At 53.4% G+C, this 19,759-nt stretch overlaps 1 protein-coding gene across 8 annotated transcripts in view; it reads left to right on the forward strand.

Moving 5' to 3' along the window:
* CPEB1 (cytoplasmic polyadenylation element binding protein 1) overlaps positions 1–19,751 on the forward strand; it is a 34,295-nt gene extending 14,544 nt beyond the window's left edge. For 2 of the 8 annotated variants that reach the window (XM_063412722.1, XM_063412724.1), the window contains 9 exons: positions 11,084–11,298; positions 12,763–13,012; positions 13,272–13,385; positions 13,500–13,604; positions 14,404–14,540; positions 15,487–15,685; positions 17,150–17,244; positions 17,471–17,551; positions 18,288–19,751. In XM_063412722.1, coding sequence (XP_063268792.1) covers positions 11,084–11,298; positions 12,763–13,012; positions 13,272–13,385; positions 13,500–13,604; positions 14,404–14,540; positions 15,487–15,685; positions 17,150–17,244; positions 17,471–17,551; positions 18,288–18,398 — 1,307 coding nt within the window. In that variant the 3' untranslated portion in view covers positions 18,399–19,751. Of the gene's footprint in view, positions 1–505; positions 645–4,265; positions 4,384–9,378; positions 9,636–11,083; positions 11,299–12,762; positions 13,013–13,271; positions 13,386–13,499; positions 13,605–14,403; positions 14,541–15,486; positions 15,686–17,149; positions 17,245–17,470; positions 17,552–18,287 lie in introns of those variants that run through there. The other 6 variants (XM_063412728.1, XM_063412727.1, XM_063412729.1 and 3 more) reach the window with 6 other exon arrangements.
* The last annotated feature ends 8 nt before the right edge of the window (positions 19,752–19,759 follow it).

Raw genomic sequence — 19,759 nt, forward strand, 5'->3', positions numbered from 1 at the left:
AGTTTGGGAAGGCCCTTTGGCTGCAGGTCCTTCTGGTGTCACCTTGTGCTCCCAGGGCATTGTCACCACACAGCTCAGTGCAGTAGGGGCAAATGCCTGCTGAATGGGCATTGGAGAACAGTGGGGCTGGTTTTTATGTCCCAATCCTGCCTACATCCCCCGTTCCCAAAGGACCACTGAGCCCCTTGCACCCAGACAGGGTTATTTGTGAGGAGTTTTCTTTCTGCACCCAGGCTGTAATGCACAGAGGGTGTGTGCTGACCTCTGGGGAGTGTGCCAGAGGCACTGCTGCTGCCAGGAGAAGCTCTCTGGAGGCAGTGGCTGCTGCAGGCTCGAGCTGCTGGCACTTCCTGGCTGTAAGATTGAACTGCTGTCTCACAGCAGGGAAAGTGTCTCAAACCCTCTGCTGCCGCTAGATCAGTCAGGCTGGAAATACTTCAGCAAGTCCCAGCAACCTGCTCTGTGACCTGGGGAGGGACTTGTGCAGGAAACTGGCCTTTAACACTTCCAGTCCTGCCGTTCTGTGTTTCTGGAGGCAGTGTTTCCCTGTCTCTAGCCTCCCAGTAGGCGGACACGTGTGCTGCGATCTCGGAGTTCAGAGGCAAGGAGGGGTTAAGAGGAGCGCGGTGGGACTGCCCTTGATGGTATCCTTTACCTTCACTGCCCTGTTTCTCAAGGGGTGCAAGCAAATGGGGTCTTGATCCAGTTTTTGCCTGGAGAGCAGCAGTGTGCAGCAGATCCGTGTGCAGATTTTGGGTCTCCCTGCCTGGCTCTCAGCCTGCGTGCCAGCTGCTTGGTCTGGCTGGTCTGTCCTGCCCTACATTGGGAGCTGTCCCTATGTGGGACAGCAGACTTGCCCACAGGGAAATCATCCTAAAACCAGTCTGTTAACATCAAGTCTGCAGTGCTAACCTGGGAGCTTTTTTAGCAGGATCAGGTCTTCTGGAGAGGATGTTGGGTTCTCTAGGTGAGCTCTTCCTGATGGCATCTGATCGAGCACCTTGCTGTATCTGCCTCTGTGCTTGTTGTGTGACCCTAAAGCTGCTGGTGCAGCAACAGATTTGAGCTTTTCCTTGGATTTGCTCTTGAGACTGCAGCTCCAGCCTCATCTGTGCCCTCTGCGGGGTGGCTGCTGCTGTCTCATTCTCCAGCCTGCAAGGTTGCAGCTCCTGTCGCTCTGGTTCTGGGGAAATGGCCCATGGTAGGAAAATGCTGCTGAATCTTCTCAGCCTTTGGCTTTTCTGCTTCCCAGAGCACAGCAACTCATTTTTGCAATAAGCTTGCTTATCTGTAGTTACTTAAAATCTACCAGGCTGAAGCTGCAGGCAGTCTGTTGTGTGTTGCCTAGCAGATAGTGAGGCCTCAGAGCATGGATCTCTCTGAAGTCTTCAAGGCAAAACTCCGTCTGAAAGATGAAAGAGAACCTGTTGCACAGGAAGAATGGTTGTTGTCATGGACTCCTTGCCTTTCTTCTTGGTAACAGCAGGAGGGATTCATAAGCTGCTCCCTGAGGTCAGGCTGTTTTCAGTGTCCTCAAATGCTGTGTGTGGTGGAGGGCACCTGAGCCTCCCAAGGAAGAGCTGCTGCTTAGCCTGGGCTGGCTGTTTATAAGTACAGCATAGCAGCCACTGGCTTTCCTCAAGTTGCTGGTTTGAGTGCTTGGATGCAGAGACTGGGGCAGAGGATTTGGGTCCCCAGTTTTCCATCTGTTTAATTTGCTGCTTGGCTAACCCATGCCAAGCTCCACAGAGCTCTCCTTTGTGCACGTTCGGGTCTCTCCCTGCTGTTTTCCCTGCTGTCTTTTGGACAAGTGGCTCCAGAAGACCTAGGTGTGTCCTGGGCTCCTGTGTATTCCTGCTTGACTGGTGTAAATCCTCCTTATGCTGGAGGAAGATTCCAGAGGCTCATCCTGATGGAGAGCTCAGTGTCTGGACAACACTAGGTTGGCATCAGAATATCCAAGGATGATTTTTCCTGCTCTGTGATGAGTGTTTTGGCTGTGGGGGGGAGAGCACTTCACCTGAGTGAGAATTACTTTCATCTAAGCCCAAGTATGCCTAGAAAACTCAGTGAGATTCCTTTGTGCTGCTGGTGGTATGGCTGCTGGGATGGGGAGGGAAGGGCAACTCCTGCTGACCTTGGACCTGTGCCTGGTTCAGAAAAACAGGTATCCAGAAGTTTGGTGGTGGTCCTGAATTACATGTTCTTGGTGTCCTTTCTTCCCTTGAAAGGAAGACAAGCTTTCCCAGGAGCCTGGTTCTTTGGGAGCAGCTTGCTGATGTTCATAGTGTAATAATGGAAGCTCAGGTGTGGTGGTGGTGTTGTTTCTGTGTGAAGCTTCTGGATGATAACAGTGTAAGGGCACAAAGCTGAGAGCTGGTTTACTCTCTGGGTCTCCTGCTTGGTGCTGGTATTGCAGGAGTACCTGAGACAGCCTTGCTAAAAACTTGTCCCCTGCCATCCTAGTGTTTGTAGTGCTTTTCTAAGGACTTACTTGATGTGGGTTCTTAATGGGCACTTGTTCCTTGAATGTGTTTCCATAAGAGCTGCTCACACTCAGTGGGCTCATTCCTCAGTGCTTGGCTCCAGCCACCAGTGCTGGGGAGTGGGAAGCATGGAAGCACTTAATAGGTGCACACTGCTCATGTGGCAGTGGTATTTGAGCCTTAACAGAATAAAATATGTATCAAATAAGTAAAAGAAGTATCAAACCTGAGCTTGCAGTTGGTTTCTAATGGAAGTTGCTCTCAATCCAACTCTTAAAGCTTCCATTTGAGCAGCTTCTCCTAAAACAGATTTATTTTTATCTGTGCTGATGCTGTAAAACAGAAGATGCAAATAGAGGAGTAACTGGAACAGGAACCCAACCGGCATCTCTGCTTGTATCCAGCCAGAACTGAAGTGGGTCAGGGCAGCTCCAGTCCTGTGCTGGAGGCAGCTTGTGGGAGCAGCCACCCTTGGCTTCTGTCAGGGACGGGTGTTTGATTGTGGCCTCTGGAGCAGCCCTGTGTCCCTGTCCAGTGGTGATTTGGGGAACATTTCTCTTTGCTCACTCTGGAACTGAGCCATAAAAGGCATGTTCTCTTCCAAGGAGAGCGCTGGGGTTGCTGTTTGGTGGGTCTGAACTCCCCCAGGCAATTCATTGTTTAGTCTTTCCTGTGATTGATATTGGAGGTAGCAGCAGGGAGAGTGGTTCAGTGTGTGCAGGCCCCAGCCTGGAGTAGGATTCATCCCCAGAACTGCACCAGTCCAATGAGAGATGAAATTTTCCTCCAGCCCTTGCATTAGTGCACGTCTAAGCAGTGGCTGTGAGGGTTCCTTGCTGAGCAGAGCTGACCCTCAAGGCTGTGCTGCAGGGGCAGGGGAACTCTCTAGAAGAGGCCTTGAATGTGTCCTTGACTCAGTGCCTTTACTGCAAACTCCGCAGCATGTGTGACATGAGTGCTTCCACATGGAGCTGGGTAGGGAGCAGCTTTTGGCCCTGCTGTCCCAGTATGCCTGTAGCAGAGGCCTGTGGGCCCTCTGCAATGCTCTTGGAAGGCTGGGGTTTTCAGGGTAGCTCCCGCTGGAGGGGATCTCCTGAGGTTGTCCAGTCCAGCTCTTCTCAGAGCAGGTAGGAAAGCTGCTTGAGGGTGGCAGAAATAATGTAGCCTGGGGGACTGCAGAAATTAATTCTGCCTTGGTGTTCCCACAAAAACACCCTCTGAAGTGGGACCACCCCTGAGCTGGCTCGGAAATGATCCCCTTCCAAAGGATGCTGTGGTCCTTGAGCTGTCACTGCAGGGCTGAGGCACTGGGCAAGGCATCTCCAGCCAGGGTTGCACCTTCTCTCCACATCTCCAAGCTCACTCCCCTTGTGCCTGGTCCCTCAGGCGATGGCAAAATAGCTGAATCACAGGTGCTGTCTGTGCTGCTGCCAGCGCAGAGGCTGCTCTCGGGCACGGCAGCTGGTGCCACGCATTTGAGATGGCCATGGGGACGTGCCAGCTCCCTCCCTGCCCTTCTGCCTGGTTTTCTCCCCAGGAGTGTGGAGGGAAGGTGAGGCAAACTCCCAAGCTGTGATGCTGCAGGGTGCAGACCTCTGGAAGGTAACTGGGAACCTGCAGGCATCACTAGTGGGGTTTGGGAGTGCCAGTCTAGCAGTGGCTTTATGCCAGCTGAAGGCCTCAGTGAGGCTTGTGTGCTGTTTCCCAAAGAAAACTGAGTTTGGGACTAAAGTCTGTCTTTTTTTCAGTTGCTTTTCCTTCACTGCAGCCTGCAGAGGAGTCTGGCCAACACCCTGCCCCCTTCCAGAGAGTCCCCCTTCTTAAGGTATCCTGGCCTTGACACCCACAAACTGTGATGCAGCTGAGGATGAGTCATTCACCCTTGTTACCACGTCAGGTAACACACACAGCACAGTTTGCACCCTAGATGTTGCGGCAGATAATTGAGAGGAGTTTGGTACTTAAATATAGAAATGTTTGTTCTTGAGGGTTGCGAAGCTGAAGCTTGTTGTGCAGAATTTGACCTGAATATGTTGGCTTTTAGATCTCTCTGGGACTGATACATGTTAAAACCTGCTGTATTTCAGTGTTCTGATCTTTTTAAAGACAACTGTGGTTGTGGCAGCCTGCTTAGTGAATGCAATTACCTGGGCACTTGTAATCCTGAATTGGATTTTAGCTGTCTTTTCTGATTTTTATATTTACCTTGGGCAGCTGCTTTCCCTTCCTAGAAACACACAGGAGTAAATTCTCTGCCTCAGGAAGCTGTGAGCCTGGTTGTCAGCCGGGTCCTGCTCTGAGTGCCAGTGAAGGACCGGTGCTCTCAGATCTTAATGCAATAATTTTCTGCTTGTTCCCAGTTATGCTGCTGTTTCTATTTTTCAGGGCAAGTGACTTACCATGTTGGTGTCAGAACCAAGAATAGACCTCAGGTGTCCTGACTTTAATTCAGTGGTTCAGCTGTGGGATCATGCTGCCTTTTTTTATTCCCCTGCCCCCTTCCTAGCAAACCAGAAATAGCTGCCTGAATATCTTCAGTTGTTCTTTGCCCCAAATGAAGAATCTGTGAGGGCAGAGGTTCCTCTTTTGTAGTTCAGAAAAAAAAATGGGCTGTGCTGTAGGTCTTAGATGGTGATTGCTGCTTGGTTTGATTACATCTGCAGTTCTGGGAGCTGCTTTTCTCTAGAGCTGGTAGTTAGCTCAAGATTATTGGGGCTTCTGTGGTGATACAGCTCATAGAGGACTGTGTGCCTTGGACTTTGCATGGCTCCTCTAATAACAGCACTGACTGTTTTTTTCAGTGCAGTAATGGGAATATAATGAAATTTGGAGGATTTGAGCTGGGCAGATCCTCTGGATGTATGCAGTGTGCTGCTCAGGTGAGCTCCAGGGCTCTAAGGACTCCGTTCCCTCCACCTCTGGGCCTTGTCCCATGGCTCCACTTAAGAGGAAGAAATTTTTCTGCCACTGCTCTTGCCCCAGCTTTTCCTTGGGTTTTTTGTGGTCCTGTAAGAGCTTGGTAAACAGGGAGAATCCAGTGTCTGCCTTCCCTGTGCCAAGCAAAGCCTGTCCCTGCCCTGTGTGCTCCAGCCCCACGTCTGCCCCTGCAGCTGCTGCTGGCCACGTTTCAGTCAATGTTCCTGTGCTGTGGCTCTGTGGACTCCTTGCAGGCAGCTCCAGGTTTATCAGCTGCAGGTGAGAAGTGTTAAAATTTAGGATTAGACTGGAATGTTGGTCACCCCTTCCCTGTCATGAGCTTTGAGCTGCTTGGTGCTTGTGTGTGAGGAGGGTGAGCTCTCCCTGGCAGCTTGTCTGGCTGTGTCACTGCTGAACTACAGCTGTAGGAGGTGGCTGAGGTGCCCATTTGCTTTTCAGACATGCAAATGTTTCTCTTGCCACGGAGTTTCTCAGTGTCTGTAGGAGGTGCTGCTTTTTGGCTGACTAAAACATTCAGCTTGCTCCCACCCCACCAGGGCAGAGCTTGGCTGGGTGGTAAAAACTGCAGACAAGCTGTTTTTCTGGAATTGCAGCAGCCTATTGTTTAGGACATTAGCTTTTTTTTTGAACTTTACAGGCTTATTTGATGCATGACAAAAGAAAGTGCACTGTATTCAGTCTCCAGGGCCTCAGTCACCCTGCCTCTCTCCTCTGCTGCCCTGTCCCAAATGTGTTTTTGGTGCTGCAGCCTCTGGGCATGGCAGGTGTCACTGTAATCTGGCTCATCTGCCTTATTTCTCCTGGTAAAAGAGCATTCCTGTTGATAGGTGGACTTCCAGCCTATGTAGTAGTGGTGGATGCAGGGGGAGGTCTTAACAGCTTGCTGTGCTTCTTGTGCTGAGTAATTTCTGAGCAGGTAAACTTCTGGAGATGGCAGTGTCCCTCTGCCTAACCTTGCTGGGGGTGCCAGCCTGCAGGGGTGACCCTCTGAAGGCCTTGCTCAGACAAGTCCTGGACTCTTCAAAGTAATCTTTTTCCAGCGCTGCAGTGAGTTCCTAAAGGCTGGAACACATCTCCAGAACATAAATTCCAAAAGTGTGTATGCTCCCCTGGCCCTGGGGCTGCAGCCAGCACGGTGTCAAGCTGCCTGCACAGAGTCTGTGGGTGCCAGACACGGCTGGCAGCTTGAGGACTAGGCCTGGCACACTGCTCCTGCAACAGGAGTTCCTTGGCCCACTCTCCATGTGTCTCTGAGGGGTGTGGCTGGGTGGCAAATGCTGTTCTCAGCCATGGGAGAGCTCCCACTGATGTCGTGAGTGTGGAAAGAACTTGAGTGGAAGGACAGCTGCTCTAGGCAAGACTCAGTTTCTGGATAATTTGACTAAACTGATGTACCAGGAAGTAAAGAGTGTCAGCACTGATTGCACGTGCTGTTGGCTGTGTGGTGTCCCACAGAGCTGAGCTGAAGCATTTTGTTTAAAGGGCAGTGTGGAAATGGCTGAGGTTCTGGTCAGCTCTGTCCCTCAGGTGTAAACTTGGTGAATGCTCCATGTGAAATGTCTGGATGTGGCACTTGGTGCTCTGATCTAGCTGGCAAGGTGGTGGCTGGTCAAAGGTTGGACGCAGTTTCTGAGGTCTTTTCCCACCTAAATGATCCTGTTGCTCTTAAGGTGTTATCTAAGGCTGTCATTTAATGACAATAAACTGTAATTTGTCATCAGCATAGTGGTTATTTTCCCAGAGCCCTTCTTTCACTGAGCTGCCAGCAATCCTTGGGGCTCATGTTTACATTCATCTCTTACAGAATGGGCAAAGCTACCAGAAAGGTCTGCATATCAAATGGCTGTAAATTACAGTGTGCAGGGAAGAACTGTGTGCTCTGAGGTCCTGGACAGGTGCTGGAAATCTTAAATTGCATGTCTTAACTGGTGGATGCAATAGTAAAAGCTGTTCTTAGGACATCTGGCTGTTGGGACACCTTCCCAAAGTGTGCTCTGAATTGCAGCTTGTCTTAGTGGAGTGATCTGCTTGAGATAGGGTAAACTCACATTCAGCGTGGTAGTTCAGTGGTTGGTAATAGGATTTAAAGAATAATTTGGGGTCTGCAGGTAGAGTTGACCTCAAGAGTTGAAACCACTACTGTGGGCTCAGTGTAGTGGCCTATTTCTTTCAAATGTGTGGCTCAGGTATGATGGGTCTCAGAGTCTGGAGCATGCTCCCCTGGGCTTCTTTAGGGGCCCTGGGGTGATGCAGGAATAATCCAAACAGCAGCTACTAGGGAAAGCTCAGCTAAGGAAGAGCTCTAGTTTGAAAACTGCCCCTTCTCCAGGGAGTGGCCTGTGTGGCCAGGATGTGGCAGTGCCATGTGGTGTCACGGCTGTTCCACGGAGCTCAGACCTGCCAGTGCTGGGCTGGCGTGGCCGGAGATGGAGCAGAGCGTGCTGGCTCTGCACCAGGCATTAGAGCTGCAGCAGTGAGGCAACAGTCAGTGCCCAGATTCTATTAAAAGCTCCTTTTCTGCTGTCCCCTGCAGAGGAGCATTGCCATGTGCCTCCCTTGCTATATTGAGCAGAGGCAGGAAGAGTTCCAGAGGCTGAGTGGTGAATGGGAGCCATGTTGACCCCTGAGTTAAAATTTCCCCTCCAGGTGAAAAATACTTCTTTGCATTCATGTTCCTTTCGTATCCTGAGTAGTTCCATGGTATTTGCTTTTTCACTTTGGGACTTTAAGGGATGCTCTTGACTCCAGGAATTGCTGAGGCATCTTGCATGTGGTTTGGGAATGATTTTTCCCTGACATGAGCTGTCTGCTTGGAAGGGGAGACAGGGCCAACTCCTCAGGAAGAAGTGTGGCCCCTTGAAGGCTTTTTTCATGTGGGCAGCCTGCATGGGCTCTTGTGTCCCATCCCTCAGGAGGGGCTTGGTGGTTTGGAGCTGGGAGTTAGAGCAGGATGCCTTTTGGGATGGTGCTGAGGAATAAAATCTGGGTGTCTCATGTGGGTGTTTCTTAGGCTACCTGCACAGCCTGGCATCAGGGCACTATAGCCTGGTCACTGAGCAAGGATAAAAGAGAAAATGCAGAGTTTGGCTTGTGGCTTTTCCTCCCAACATCCCTGCGAGTGGCTCTGGGTACCAGGTGAAGCTGAGTCAGGCTCACTGGGGTGATGTGGGGTCTCCCACGAGCTCAATTTGTCCTGCAGAGTGTGTAACCAAGTGTTGCCAGTGCAGAGCTGTCAAAGCTGCTGGACTGGATGGAATCCATCTGTGTTAACAGCAGGATGTCAGCACTTCCAGGACGTGAGGTTAGGATTGGGACAGTTGGAGCTGGCAGGGTTTTGTGTGGTGGTAAATGCCCAGACAGTAGATCCTTTTAAAGGCCAGTAATCCTTCCACTTCAGTGTGCTTATACTGGCCTTACTGGTTTTGTAGCTATGGTGAGAGCTGGGAAATCGTGGGAGAAATGTGTATGTGGTGGCAGAGATGAGGGTGACATCAATGGGGCAGAGCAGCTGGACCCTGTAATGCCACTGGGAGCTCCCGATGAGCCCCAAACCAAGCAAAAGACCCAAATCCAAGCAGACCTGCTGCATCCTAAATGGATTTCTAGTTCCACATCTCTGCTAACCAGGAGATAACAGAGCAGGGCAGCATTACCTACCAGCAGTCTGCCTGGCATTAGCTGCTCCAGGTCTCTGGAATGCCGTGCAGCTGGGGTCAGCACAGTGCTGCCAGCATTCCAAACCCACGGTCCTCACTGGCTAGGGAAGGAGGAGGGTGTCAGTGCGGGAGCATTTGTTGGCAGCGAGGCTTGGGCTGTGGGATCAGCTGCTTTGCTTTGCCTCTTGTGCTGTTTAGTGACTAATCAGATTTTGGAGCCTGTCGGACAGATTCAGCTGTCTCCCCAGAACAATACGCTGGCTGTATTTTTAAACACATCACGTGGCTTCAGAGAAGTCGGCAGAGCAGCGAGTGCGGCTTGCCGGGGCTGGGAGATGCCATGCCCTGCTCAGAGCTGTGACTAGGAGGGAGCATCTCCTCCCTGCCTGTGTCACATTCCCTCAATCCTGGGGCTGCAGCTGCCCAGGGTCTGCCCAGGTAAGGACTGCTGGGCTGGCCAGGATTTTCCTGTGGCTGCAGGGCTGGGTGTGAACACGGGGTGCTGCCTGTCCAGGAGAGAGAAGGGCAGGAGGTCCCTTTCTCAGCGTGGTCAGAGGTGAGTTTCTAGTCCCATGATGTAGCCAAAATAGTGGAATCTCGCAGGGATAAGGCTCTGCAAATGTGGGAGGATGTTGTGGCTGTTGCTGAGGGCTCTGCCTGGAGTTGGGGGAGATGCTTTGAGTAAAGGACCCGCCTGTACCTGTGTGAAGTCACTGTTGGGGTGGTGAGGTTTTTCCCTAAGTGTGGGGCTGGAGATGCCAGCTTCAGGCAGGTGTGCCATTGGATAATGCAGTTTGGGATTGGTGCATCCCAGCATCTCCCCTCAGTTGTGCTCAGCAGCTCTCCCTGGCGCTGACACCAAGCTGTCCTGCTGTGTGACCAGAGTGCACTCGAGCATGATGGTGCTGTCACTCTCCTGGTTTGGCTGGTGCTTTGGATTATTAATCCTCATCTGCATAGGAACTGCTGAAATATTGGGTTAAAACCTTGTGGTTCAGCTTGCTGAGATCAGGTGGGGCTTGGAGGATCTTGACTGGATCCCAGATTTGCTTTGCTGAAAACTGAAAGCTTCAGGGCAAGCTGCCTTGTTTTGCAGCCTGTGAATAATTAAAACCATTTCTGAATGCTTTGCTGTTTTCACTTGGTTTGGGTACACATTCAGCTTGCTGAGACTTGCTCTTTTTGAATAGACTGGCTGGTGTTGTGCCCCTGTGGGATCCCTGCCCTACATTCCCTCTCCTTGTGGATGGCAACTGCCCCCACATCACTGACCAGGATGTGACTTTATGACCTTTGGATGGTCTGGTCCTCTGCTCAGAAGCTGCTCTCTTCATAGGAGACATTTTCCTGGATTCTCCTCAGTGGGAGGAAAAGCTGCAGTGTGAGGGAAGCAGTCTGACACATCCTTGTCTGCAGGCTCTAGGGCAGAGAGGCCTGACCAGACAGACTTGCTGTGAACACACACCAGGGACAGCAAAGCCTCTCTGTCAGCAGCCCAGGCTGGCACCTTCCTGGCTGCCCACAGCCAGCTGCTGGCAGGGATGATGTGAGCAGAGTCCCACCTCTGAGCCTGAAAATTCCTGCTGGTGGGCCAGGTGTGCCTGCCACTGGTGTGTGCCCCCATCCCTGGGGAGTGCCCTCCTGAGCCCCAGCTTGCTCCTGGACAAGTGGCAGGGAATGGCCTGGACTGGGCAGAGGGCACTGTCCCAGAGCACTTGTGAGGTCTGTAATCTGGGATGCGGGATCTCTGGACTTGTCCCAGATGAAGTGTGTTCTCCTGGCCAATCTCTCATAGCCCAGCTTTGTGTTTGTCAGCCACACCAAGCTGCTCTGGGTTCTGTGCAGCACCATGGCCCAACTGATGGTAAACACCAGAGGTGCCACCTCCCAGATGTGACAGTTGTGGGCTGACAGGAGCCCGGTGGCCTCCTGTGCCACAGGAGCCTGGAGGAAGGAGCTGTGTTGTGCTGCAGCCCTGACAGACTCTGTCCCTCTCTGTTGCAGTTCTCAGCATGCTGAGTAACCCTCTTGGGAACGTCCTGGGGAAGCCCCCGCTGGGTTTTCTGCCTTTAGACCCCATTGGTTCAGACCTGCCAGAGAAGTTTTCCACGCCGTCGCTGAGGAGCTCCCGCTCCCTCCTGGACTCCCGCTCCAGCAGCCCCTCGGACTCGGACACCAGTGGGTTCAGCTCTGGTTCTGACCACCTCTCAGACTTGATTGTAAGTTTGGATCCTGGGGTCTTGCTGTGTTTTTGGGGAGCACAGAAGAGCTGAGTGGGGCTGCCAGCCAGAGCCCTGCCTGCTCAGGAATGGGAGGGAAAGCTGGGAGGAGCTGTTGTGCACACACTGGCACAGCCCAGGGTTTGGGAGAAAGGCTGCTCATGTGGTCCTTAAGCACAAACCAGAAGAATCCTAATTTTTTGCTTCTAAGCTAATATTTTTGCCTTTTGGGTCTGTGCTTGCAGCCCTACTGGGTTACAGTAGCTCCCTGAGGGATCTTGAGGGTGTGTGGCAGGGTGGTGTCTGTCCCCTGATCCCAGGAGGGAGGAGGCTGATCCAGCCTGGACTTCTCAGGAGCTACTGTCCTTGCCCTACATTGCTCTTCCCATTTGCTGACTGCAGTTTCTTCTAGAGCAAACTGGGTCTAGCCTGCTCCTGTTCCCTAAAGCACAGCTAAATTTGAAAGGCAGGGAGCAAATGAGTGTCTGTCTGGCTGCCCCAGTCTGCTCTGGTGGGTCTGTGGTGGGTGCAAGTGGCAGCTCTGGGTGCCAACAGGACAGCTTGGCTCCAGCCAGCTCTGCAGTGTTGCTGCATGGCCTGGCCTTGGCACAGGAGGATAAAGCCAGGAGCTGCTCCAGGCTCTGCTGTGGTGTCACCATGGCCTTTACCCCTGTGCTGGGGTGGGTGTGAAGTACAGAGCTGACGGGATGTGGGGTTGATTCTGCTGTGATGCACCTTGGGGAATCGGGATGTGCTAAGTGACTGCAGCACCCGGGCAGTGGTGGTGGCAGGCAGTGCAGGGCACAGGGCTCTGTGCTGGCCTTATTTGTGAAGGGCAGGACTCCCAGCACGGCCCTGGCGTGGGCGGCTGCCGTGGCAGCACAGGGCTGGATCTGCAGCACAGCTGTCACTGAGCTGTGCAGCATCTTGCCTCCCTGCTGTTCCATTAATCCAAGCCTTCCCTCTTCCTGCCCTGGGAGGGGCTGTGGTCCATGGTGTCCACTCTGTGGTCAGGCAGCCCTCTGCAGCTGGCTGTGAGGATGAGGTCCAGGCAGTGCCTGCAGAGCCCATGGGCACTTCCAACAAGCCCTGCCCACTGTGGGTGCACAGCACGGAGCCTGAGGCTCCTTCTGGGGTGTCTGGTGCTCCCCAGAGGTGACACTGTTCTTGAGGCTGTACAGCTGGGGTAGCTGTGGGCTTGATGGTCTGTGAAGTGCCTCCTGTTTAATGATCCCTGCTGCTGATCATGGCCATGGATGCAGTGGAGAATGGCCCAGGGCTTTCCTAGGGTGCTGGATTGTGTTGGGGCTGCTGCTTTCTTGCCTCTGCCAGGCCTCAGAGGGTCTCAGGGGATTCCTGGGAGTTCCCTCTCCTGCCATGGGCAAGGGCAGGGTGCCGGTGTGATGCCTCACCCCTGGCATTATCCACTCAGAGCTGGATTTCAATGTGGCCTTTCTCTTGCAGTCAAGCCTTCGCATATCCCCTCCCCTGCCCTTCTTGCCTCTCAGTGGGGTGTCAAGAGACCCCTTGAAGATGGGAGTGGGATCCCAGCTGGATCAAGATCAAGCTGCCCTGGCTGCAGTAACCTCCTCCCCAGCCAGTGCATCGAAAAGGTGGCCTGGAGCATCTGCGTGGCCTTCCTGGGATCTTCTGGACTCTCCAGAAGACCCCTTCAGTATTGAAAGAGAAGCCCGGCTTCACCGGCAGGCAGCAGGTGAGTTGGGAGGGGAGTCCAGGGGTGGTCCCACACTTTGTGGGAGGGCAGGTGGCCTCTGCAGACACAGGCTGAATATGGAGTTTGCTCCAAGCCCAGGCCTGACTCTGGCTCTACCTGCTGAGAGAACAGGGGGGTCTGGGCAGCTGCCTGTGGCTGTGCAGCTCTGCTCAGCCTGTAGTTGGGGAATGTAGAGAGACCTGTGGGAGGGTGGGGAGGAAATGATCCTGTACTGAGTACTGCTGATGTCCTCTCCAAGCTGTGAATGAAGCAACCTGCACCTGGAGTGGGCAGCTGCCTCCCCGAAACTACAAGAACCCCGTCTACTCCTGCAAAGTGTTCCTGGGAGGAGTCCCATGGGACATTACAGAAGGTGAGCAGCCCGTGTAGAGTGAAGCCCCACACCAAGGCCTTGGGTGTTGACAATGAGAGGGTGCAGGATGGAGCTTTTTGTGGGGGGCACTGACCTCTCTCCTTCTGTCTGCAGCTGGGCTGATCAACACTTTCCGTGTTTTTGGCTCCCTGAGTGTGGAGTGGCCCGGTAAGGATGGCAAACACCCACGCTGTCCTCCCAAAGGTAATATGCCTAAAGGTAATAGCGAGCACGGTAGGGTTACTTTTTTCCCATGCTATGTTACAGCACGGATGCTGGGATGGTACAGCTGCATGCTGGTGACTGGATGGTACAGAGCACCTGGGGTAACGTCCTGCCCTCACTTGGGTCTGCACCTGGGCTGCAGAGCACTGGCACCCCAAACACAGCATCTTCACCCATCTGTAGCAGGGATGGAACGGAGCAGTGGGACAGAACTGTGGGCTGGGGGATCCCTCTCTGGAGGTGTTTCTGTTCACAGTGTTGGGCTGTGGCTCTGGAACAGCTGCTGATCCCACTGCCAGCATGTGCAGCTGGGCTTGACACTGTGTAAGCAGGATTTACAGGGTGGGAGGTGTCTGGTTTGGAGGCCCCGTTGTGCCTGGTGGCCTCATTCAGTCACCAGAGCAATGTGAGATAGAGCACTGGCATCCATGGAAGGGACTTTAAAACCCTGGCCTGTAACTGAGCCAGGCCATCCTAAATACAAAGCAGGGTCTACTTTTCTGCAGACCTCGTTGTGGCCAGGCTGGTGGTGCTCACCTGGCATGTCCAGGTGTGGTTTGTGGATGATGGACATTAGCCCTGGACCTGGGCATCCTGCCCCTCGTGCTGTGCTTGGCTTTGGGCTCTTCCCAGCTTGGCTTATACACAAGAGTCTGCTGGGAACAGCAAGAGCTGCCACACAGATACTTCAGGTGGCACCCAGGAGTGATTTTGAGGATGTGTGCAAACTGGGATGATCTGTTCCTCCTCCACCACAGCTCTAACAACTGCTGCTTTCCTTCCCCTTCCTAAGGATACGTCTACCTGGTGTTTGAGTCGGAGAAGTCGGTGCGTGCGCTGCTCCAGGCCTGCTCCCAGGACCTGCTGAGCCCCGACGGGCTCAGTGAGTACTACTTCAAGATGTCCAGCCGCAGGATGCGCTGCAAAGAGGTGAGCAGAGCCAGGAGAGCAGCCTGACAGGGCATCAGGGGGAGGAGGGAGGTGTCTGGAGGAAAGGACAGCAGGGCTGGAACAGCAGCCAAAGGCAAGCTGGCTCCTGGTTGGCTTTGGCTGCTCTGTGCCCGTGGTAGGGATGTGTCAGCTCAGTGTTTGTGTCCCTCATAACAGCTTTTGTCAAACCAATCTGGAGCTCCTGGGTTGGTGGCAGACCCTGCCTTCAGGCTTCAGTTACCTCAGACAGAGCATGGAAACAGGGATTTATTTGACTCTGTGCTGCTTCCATCCCACCACTGCTTACGGAGCAAATGACTCTTGTTCAGCAGGCAGATATTTTGGATCCCAGGCTGCTCCCTAGCATGGCCTTGGCTGGCTGACCTGTGCTTTGGGGGTGCTGAGGCTGCCAGAGGCTCCACTTGGGCTTATGGGAAAGGGGGACCTCAGATGATGGACAACTGCCTGAGTTGAGAGAGTTACAGGATGGAGATGCAGCTCTCAATCTAGACAGGCATAAACTAACTGTGCTCTAGACAGCTCTCCTGGTGTCTGCAGCTGGCAGCGCTTCTGTGCTCAGTGATTTAGTTCTGCCAGAATCTTCTCTGCAGAGCCCTCCATCAGCTACAGAGCAGATGGGAGCTCCTGACAGAGCTGGTGGTGGGTGATGATTCCAGTGGTCCCCTCCAACATCAGGCTTCTGTGCTGGGAGGTACCTGACTGGGCCATAAATACAGGTTGAGGGATGTGGATTGTCCTCTGGCTGCCGCCCCCAAGGAATTGCCTGCTTGGGTTCCAGTTTGGCTGAAAGCAGAGTTAGTTTTGGCCCCTTGTGGGTTCTCTGGAGGTGTCTGGAGCTCTAGATGGATGTGTAGCAGCAATAGATAACAAGCGATATTTGCGGCTCGGGATGAAGTCTGAGGTCCAGGGGTGCTCCTGGTTGCAGGTGCAGGTGATCCCGTGGGTGCTGGCCGACAGCAACTTCGTGCGCAGCCCCTCGCAGCGGCTGGACCCCAGCAAGACGGTGTTTGTGGGGGCCCTGCATGGGATGCTGAACGCAGAGGCCCTGGCAGCCGTCATGTGCGACCTCTTTGGAGGGGTGGTCTATGCTGGCATCGACACTGACAAGCACAAGTACCCCATAGGTAAGTGACGGATCTGCCGGGGTTGGTGGTCACCCCCGCCCTGCTCTGAGGAGGCTGCGGTGTGCCCTTGGCTTGTCCTTCTGCTGGAAGGCTGCCCAGGAGCCAGGCTCAGAGAGCAGATGCTGCCCAACCTCTTCTACAGTCTGTGCTCCTCATCTGCTGGCCCTGGGGAGGCAAGACAAGCCTTGGGGGGAGGGCTGATGGAGATGATGTGCCTGGGAATTGGAAGGTCCTGGACCATTCCAGAGCAGCCTGAAGTTTTGAATGTGCCTTTAGGCATTGCTGAAGGTTTGTGTCCTTGTTCAATGCTGTTAGTGGTTGTTGAATGCTGCTGTAGCTGCTTTTCTACTCCCAGGGCAGAGAGAGCTGTGGGTCTTAACCCACTCTTAGCCTTGTGCCACCAGAGCTGAAACACAGTGCATCATGACGTGTGTACCTCCTTGGTGGCCTCATGGGCCAGGAGACAGCACTGAGGTGGCTGGTCTGTTGGAAAAAATCACAGCCTGTGCCTCAGGATCAGCTTTCCAGGCTCAGGCTGCAGCAAGTCACAAATTTGGAGAGACCGTGGATCTCCTGGTGTTGCCAGGCAGTAACAGTGTCAGAGCTTGGTGTAGTGCAGAGTTGCTTGGTCAGTGTCCTTGGATAGCAGTCAGGCTTTTCTGGGCAAGGCTCAGGTTTAGGACATGGATGTGGTGCTGCAAAGCCCCTAAGTGCCTTTAGGGGGACAGTCTCAAGGAGGGTGGGAATGTTGGGAGTATGAGACTTCAGGCAAATTCTCAGTGTGACTGTGGATGAGGTGTCACAAAACCTCCCTGTGAGATCCCAGTGTGTGAGCCCAACCTCCTGTGGTTCATGTGGAGTCCACATTGCTCCAAGGAGGTAAGATCCATCTTTCAATAGCTCGGTGGCACTTGCAACCTTGAAACTGTCCTGAAGTCACAGCAGACAGAGCTCAGTTTTGGCAAACTAAGCTGTGCCCTAGTTGGTTGTGCTGATTGAGGGCATCTTCTGTAACTCCAAACTGGATCCAGGCCCTCCTGCCTGTGCAGTGCTTTGTGAGGAGTATGGATGGGTTTTTGGTGGCACTTTGTCCTGTGGCTGAGCTGTAGGGATCTGCTGGTGTCAGTCCTGGAGCTTAACAGCCCTTGGCTGGAACAGAGTGGTGCTGGAATGCTGCTGACTAGCAATGAGGCTGCAAAACACAAGGCTCTGGTGTGAGGGGGAGGCTGGGAATAAAAGCTGCTGAGCTGTCTCAGCACCAGTGTATTTCAGGTGTAGCGTGAGGCACTCCTGCTGCTCCTGGGAATGTGGTGCCTGGAGAAGGAGGCAGGAAGAGCCCCCAGGCCCTGGGTACCATCTCCCTGTTACCCTGTTGAGTGGCACTGGGGAAGGGGTGGTGCTGGCAGTGATTCCCTCTTGATCTCTGCTGCTCCTCTTTAACAGTTGTGGTCTGGCTCCTTCCAGGGTCGGGCCGTGTCACCTTCAACAACCAGCGCAGTTACCTCAAGGCTGTGACTGCTGCATTTGTGGAGATCAAAACCACCAAGTTTACCAAGAAGGTGAGTGGGGCTGGTGGGGCAGCCCAGGGCAGGGTCTGTGTGATGGGTGGTGCTGCTGGAAGCCCCGGTGTCCATGGAGCCTGCCCCATATTCCTGCTCAAGCAGTGGGAAGTGGGGCTGCTGCTCTGCCAGTCCCAGGGCTGCTGCTGGGGATGGGTTTGAGGCACCCAGGGAGAGGGCAGCCAGCCTGGTGCTGCTCTGTGCCCACTCCCTCATTCTCCTGCAGGTTCAGATCGACCCATACCTGGAGGACTCCATGTGCCAAGTGTGCAATGCCCAGCCTGGCCCATTCTTCTGCAGAGACCAGGTAAGGCCAGTTCTCCTGCAGCCTGTGCTCAGGGGGTTCCTTGAGGAGGAGCAGGCCCTTCTGCTGGGCTTTGGGGATATATACACTGGCTCTTCCCCAGTGGGCAAGCTGGGACCCAGCTAAGGAGGGTGGCCTTGTTTTGCAGTCCTCCTGGGGACGGCAGCTCTGGTGCTTGCCAGGAGGCCCAGGCAGGCAGTGTCCACCTGGCCTTGAGCCAGGGGTGCTGCAGCTCGCTGGTGCTGTGCCAGTACTGGGACCTGGTGTGGGAGTGACTGGTGGCCCTGAGGGGACGGGAGACGGGAGGCTGCTGCTCTATGAGCCATGCTGAGGTGGGGTTGGGGTGCATCCCCCTGGGGCTGGCTGAGTCACAGGGAGCTCTGGCTGACATCTCCTCACTGCAGATAAAGGAGGTTGGCTGGGCTCTGGCAGCTTCCTGCAGAGCTGGGATGGGATATGAGCAGGGGACAGGAATTCCACAGTGATGGGAGCCCTGGCAGAGCCCAGCTGCTGCCCCAGTCCCCAGGCCCTGATTTTCAAACCTGTTCAAAAGCTAGAAGCTGGGCACAGCAGGCCCTCCACAGCATCATCACTGGCATTCCCTCCTTCCAACCCATGGGTCCACTGTGCTGGTGGGGGCTGCAAAACCGGGCGGGGAGGAAGGGGAGAGGAGTGGCTCTGCCAGTGTCCCTTTGCTGCTGGAGGCACCTCAGCGTTTGCTCCTGTGCTCTGCCCACAGATCTGCTTCAAGTACTTCTGCCGCTCGTGCTGGCACTGGCAGCACTCCATGGAGGTCCTGCGCCACCACCGCCCGCTGATGCGCAACCAGAAGAACCGGGACTCCAGCTAAGGGGCACGGGCTGCCGCGGGCAGAGTCCGGGGAGAGCTGCCACGAGGAGAGCGCAGCAGCGCCTGCCGGAGCCAGGCCCGGCTGGGAACGTTCTTCCTGAGGACTGACCGGGGAAAAAAAAAAAACAAAAATCTTACATTCATGTTTGCACTTGCTGGTCTTTTTGTTTCTGCACTAATGCACAGTGAGTTTTGTTGGGGTTTGTTTGGGGGTGTTTTGAGGGGGGGAGCGCCCCTCAAGCCATTCTGCAGTTCCCAGACTTTGGTTCCTGGTTTGCTGACGAGAAGCAAAAATTGAAAATGAATAAACCCAACCAACCAAGGGCCATGTGTCGCGGGGGCACCCCACAGGTGCCTCCGCCCTGGTTTTTTTATTTTTTAAAGGCGCTTTTTTACATTCCTTGCAATACTGGTGGAGAGAGCGCAGGTCTCATTGGTCATTGTTTTGCCGTTGCCATACAGTGCCTTTCCATTCATTTACCCCCACCTGGATGGTGTGACCTGGGTGTTCAGCTGGCGTTTTTTACTGTAACAACAAGGAGACTTTGCTCTTCATTTAAACCAAATCATATTTCATATTTTACGCTCGAGGGTTTTTACGAGTTCCTTTTTACACTCTTAAAAACAGTTTTTAAGTCGTTTGAAATGAGAGATTTTTTTCTTTTCCTGGCAGCTTTTAACATTATTGCAATTTGTGTCTGGGGGCTGCTGGCAGGACGTTGTAAATCCAGGGGTTTGCAACGGGACAGGCCGGGCTTTGTTTTCGTTTTTGGATTTGAAACTGGACGGGATGAGAATCTCTGAGCTGCTGTATATAGTTTTAAATAGTTTGTTGCACTTTTTTAAGTTGCACTTATGGGGGGTTGATAGAGGTTTTTAATCACACAAAGTCACAGGACTTACCTTTTCTTTTGTAACAAGCTAAAAAAGGGCTGCGTTTGGTGGACGATGAAGGTTCCTGGGAGCCCTTTCTCTTAGAGGGGACAAGTAATTTTCCTTTCCTTCCTGAGACGTTTGGAGTATCAGTGCAGTCGACTGAAATGCTGCTGCTGGGATTTGAGACCTTAATTATGCTGATCATTATTATTTTGTTACTTTCCCCTCTATTGGAAGCTGTGTGCCAAAGAACCAGTGTCATAATTTCTCCCTCTTTACTCTGATTATTTTTTTCCTTTACTGCTGAGCTGATGTTGCATTGTTGCATATCCCAGCTGCTCTTTGTGGGGTTTTGTGAAGCTGTGTGTGAAGTCTCTACCTCATTGTAGTATATGCAGGCAAGACTGCACTCTCCTACAGACGTGTGGAGTAAGCTGTGGTGTAGTTTTTGGCACATAATAAACACGTTGCAGCAAAAAAACCCAA

Source organism: Prinia subflava, chromosome 15 (assembly GCF_021018805.1).
Source record: "Prinia subflava isolate CZ2003 ecotype Zambia chromosome 15, Cam_Psub_1.2, whole genome shotgun sequence".
In the NCBI taxonomy this organism is placed as follows: domain Eukaryota; kingdom Metazoa; phylum Chordata; class Aves; order Passeriformes; family Cisticolidae; genus Prinia; species Prinia subflava.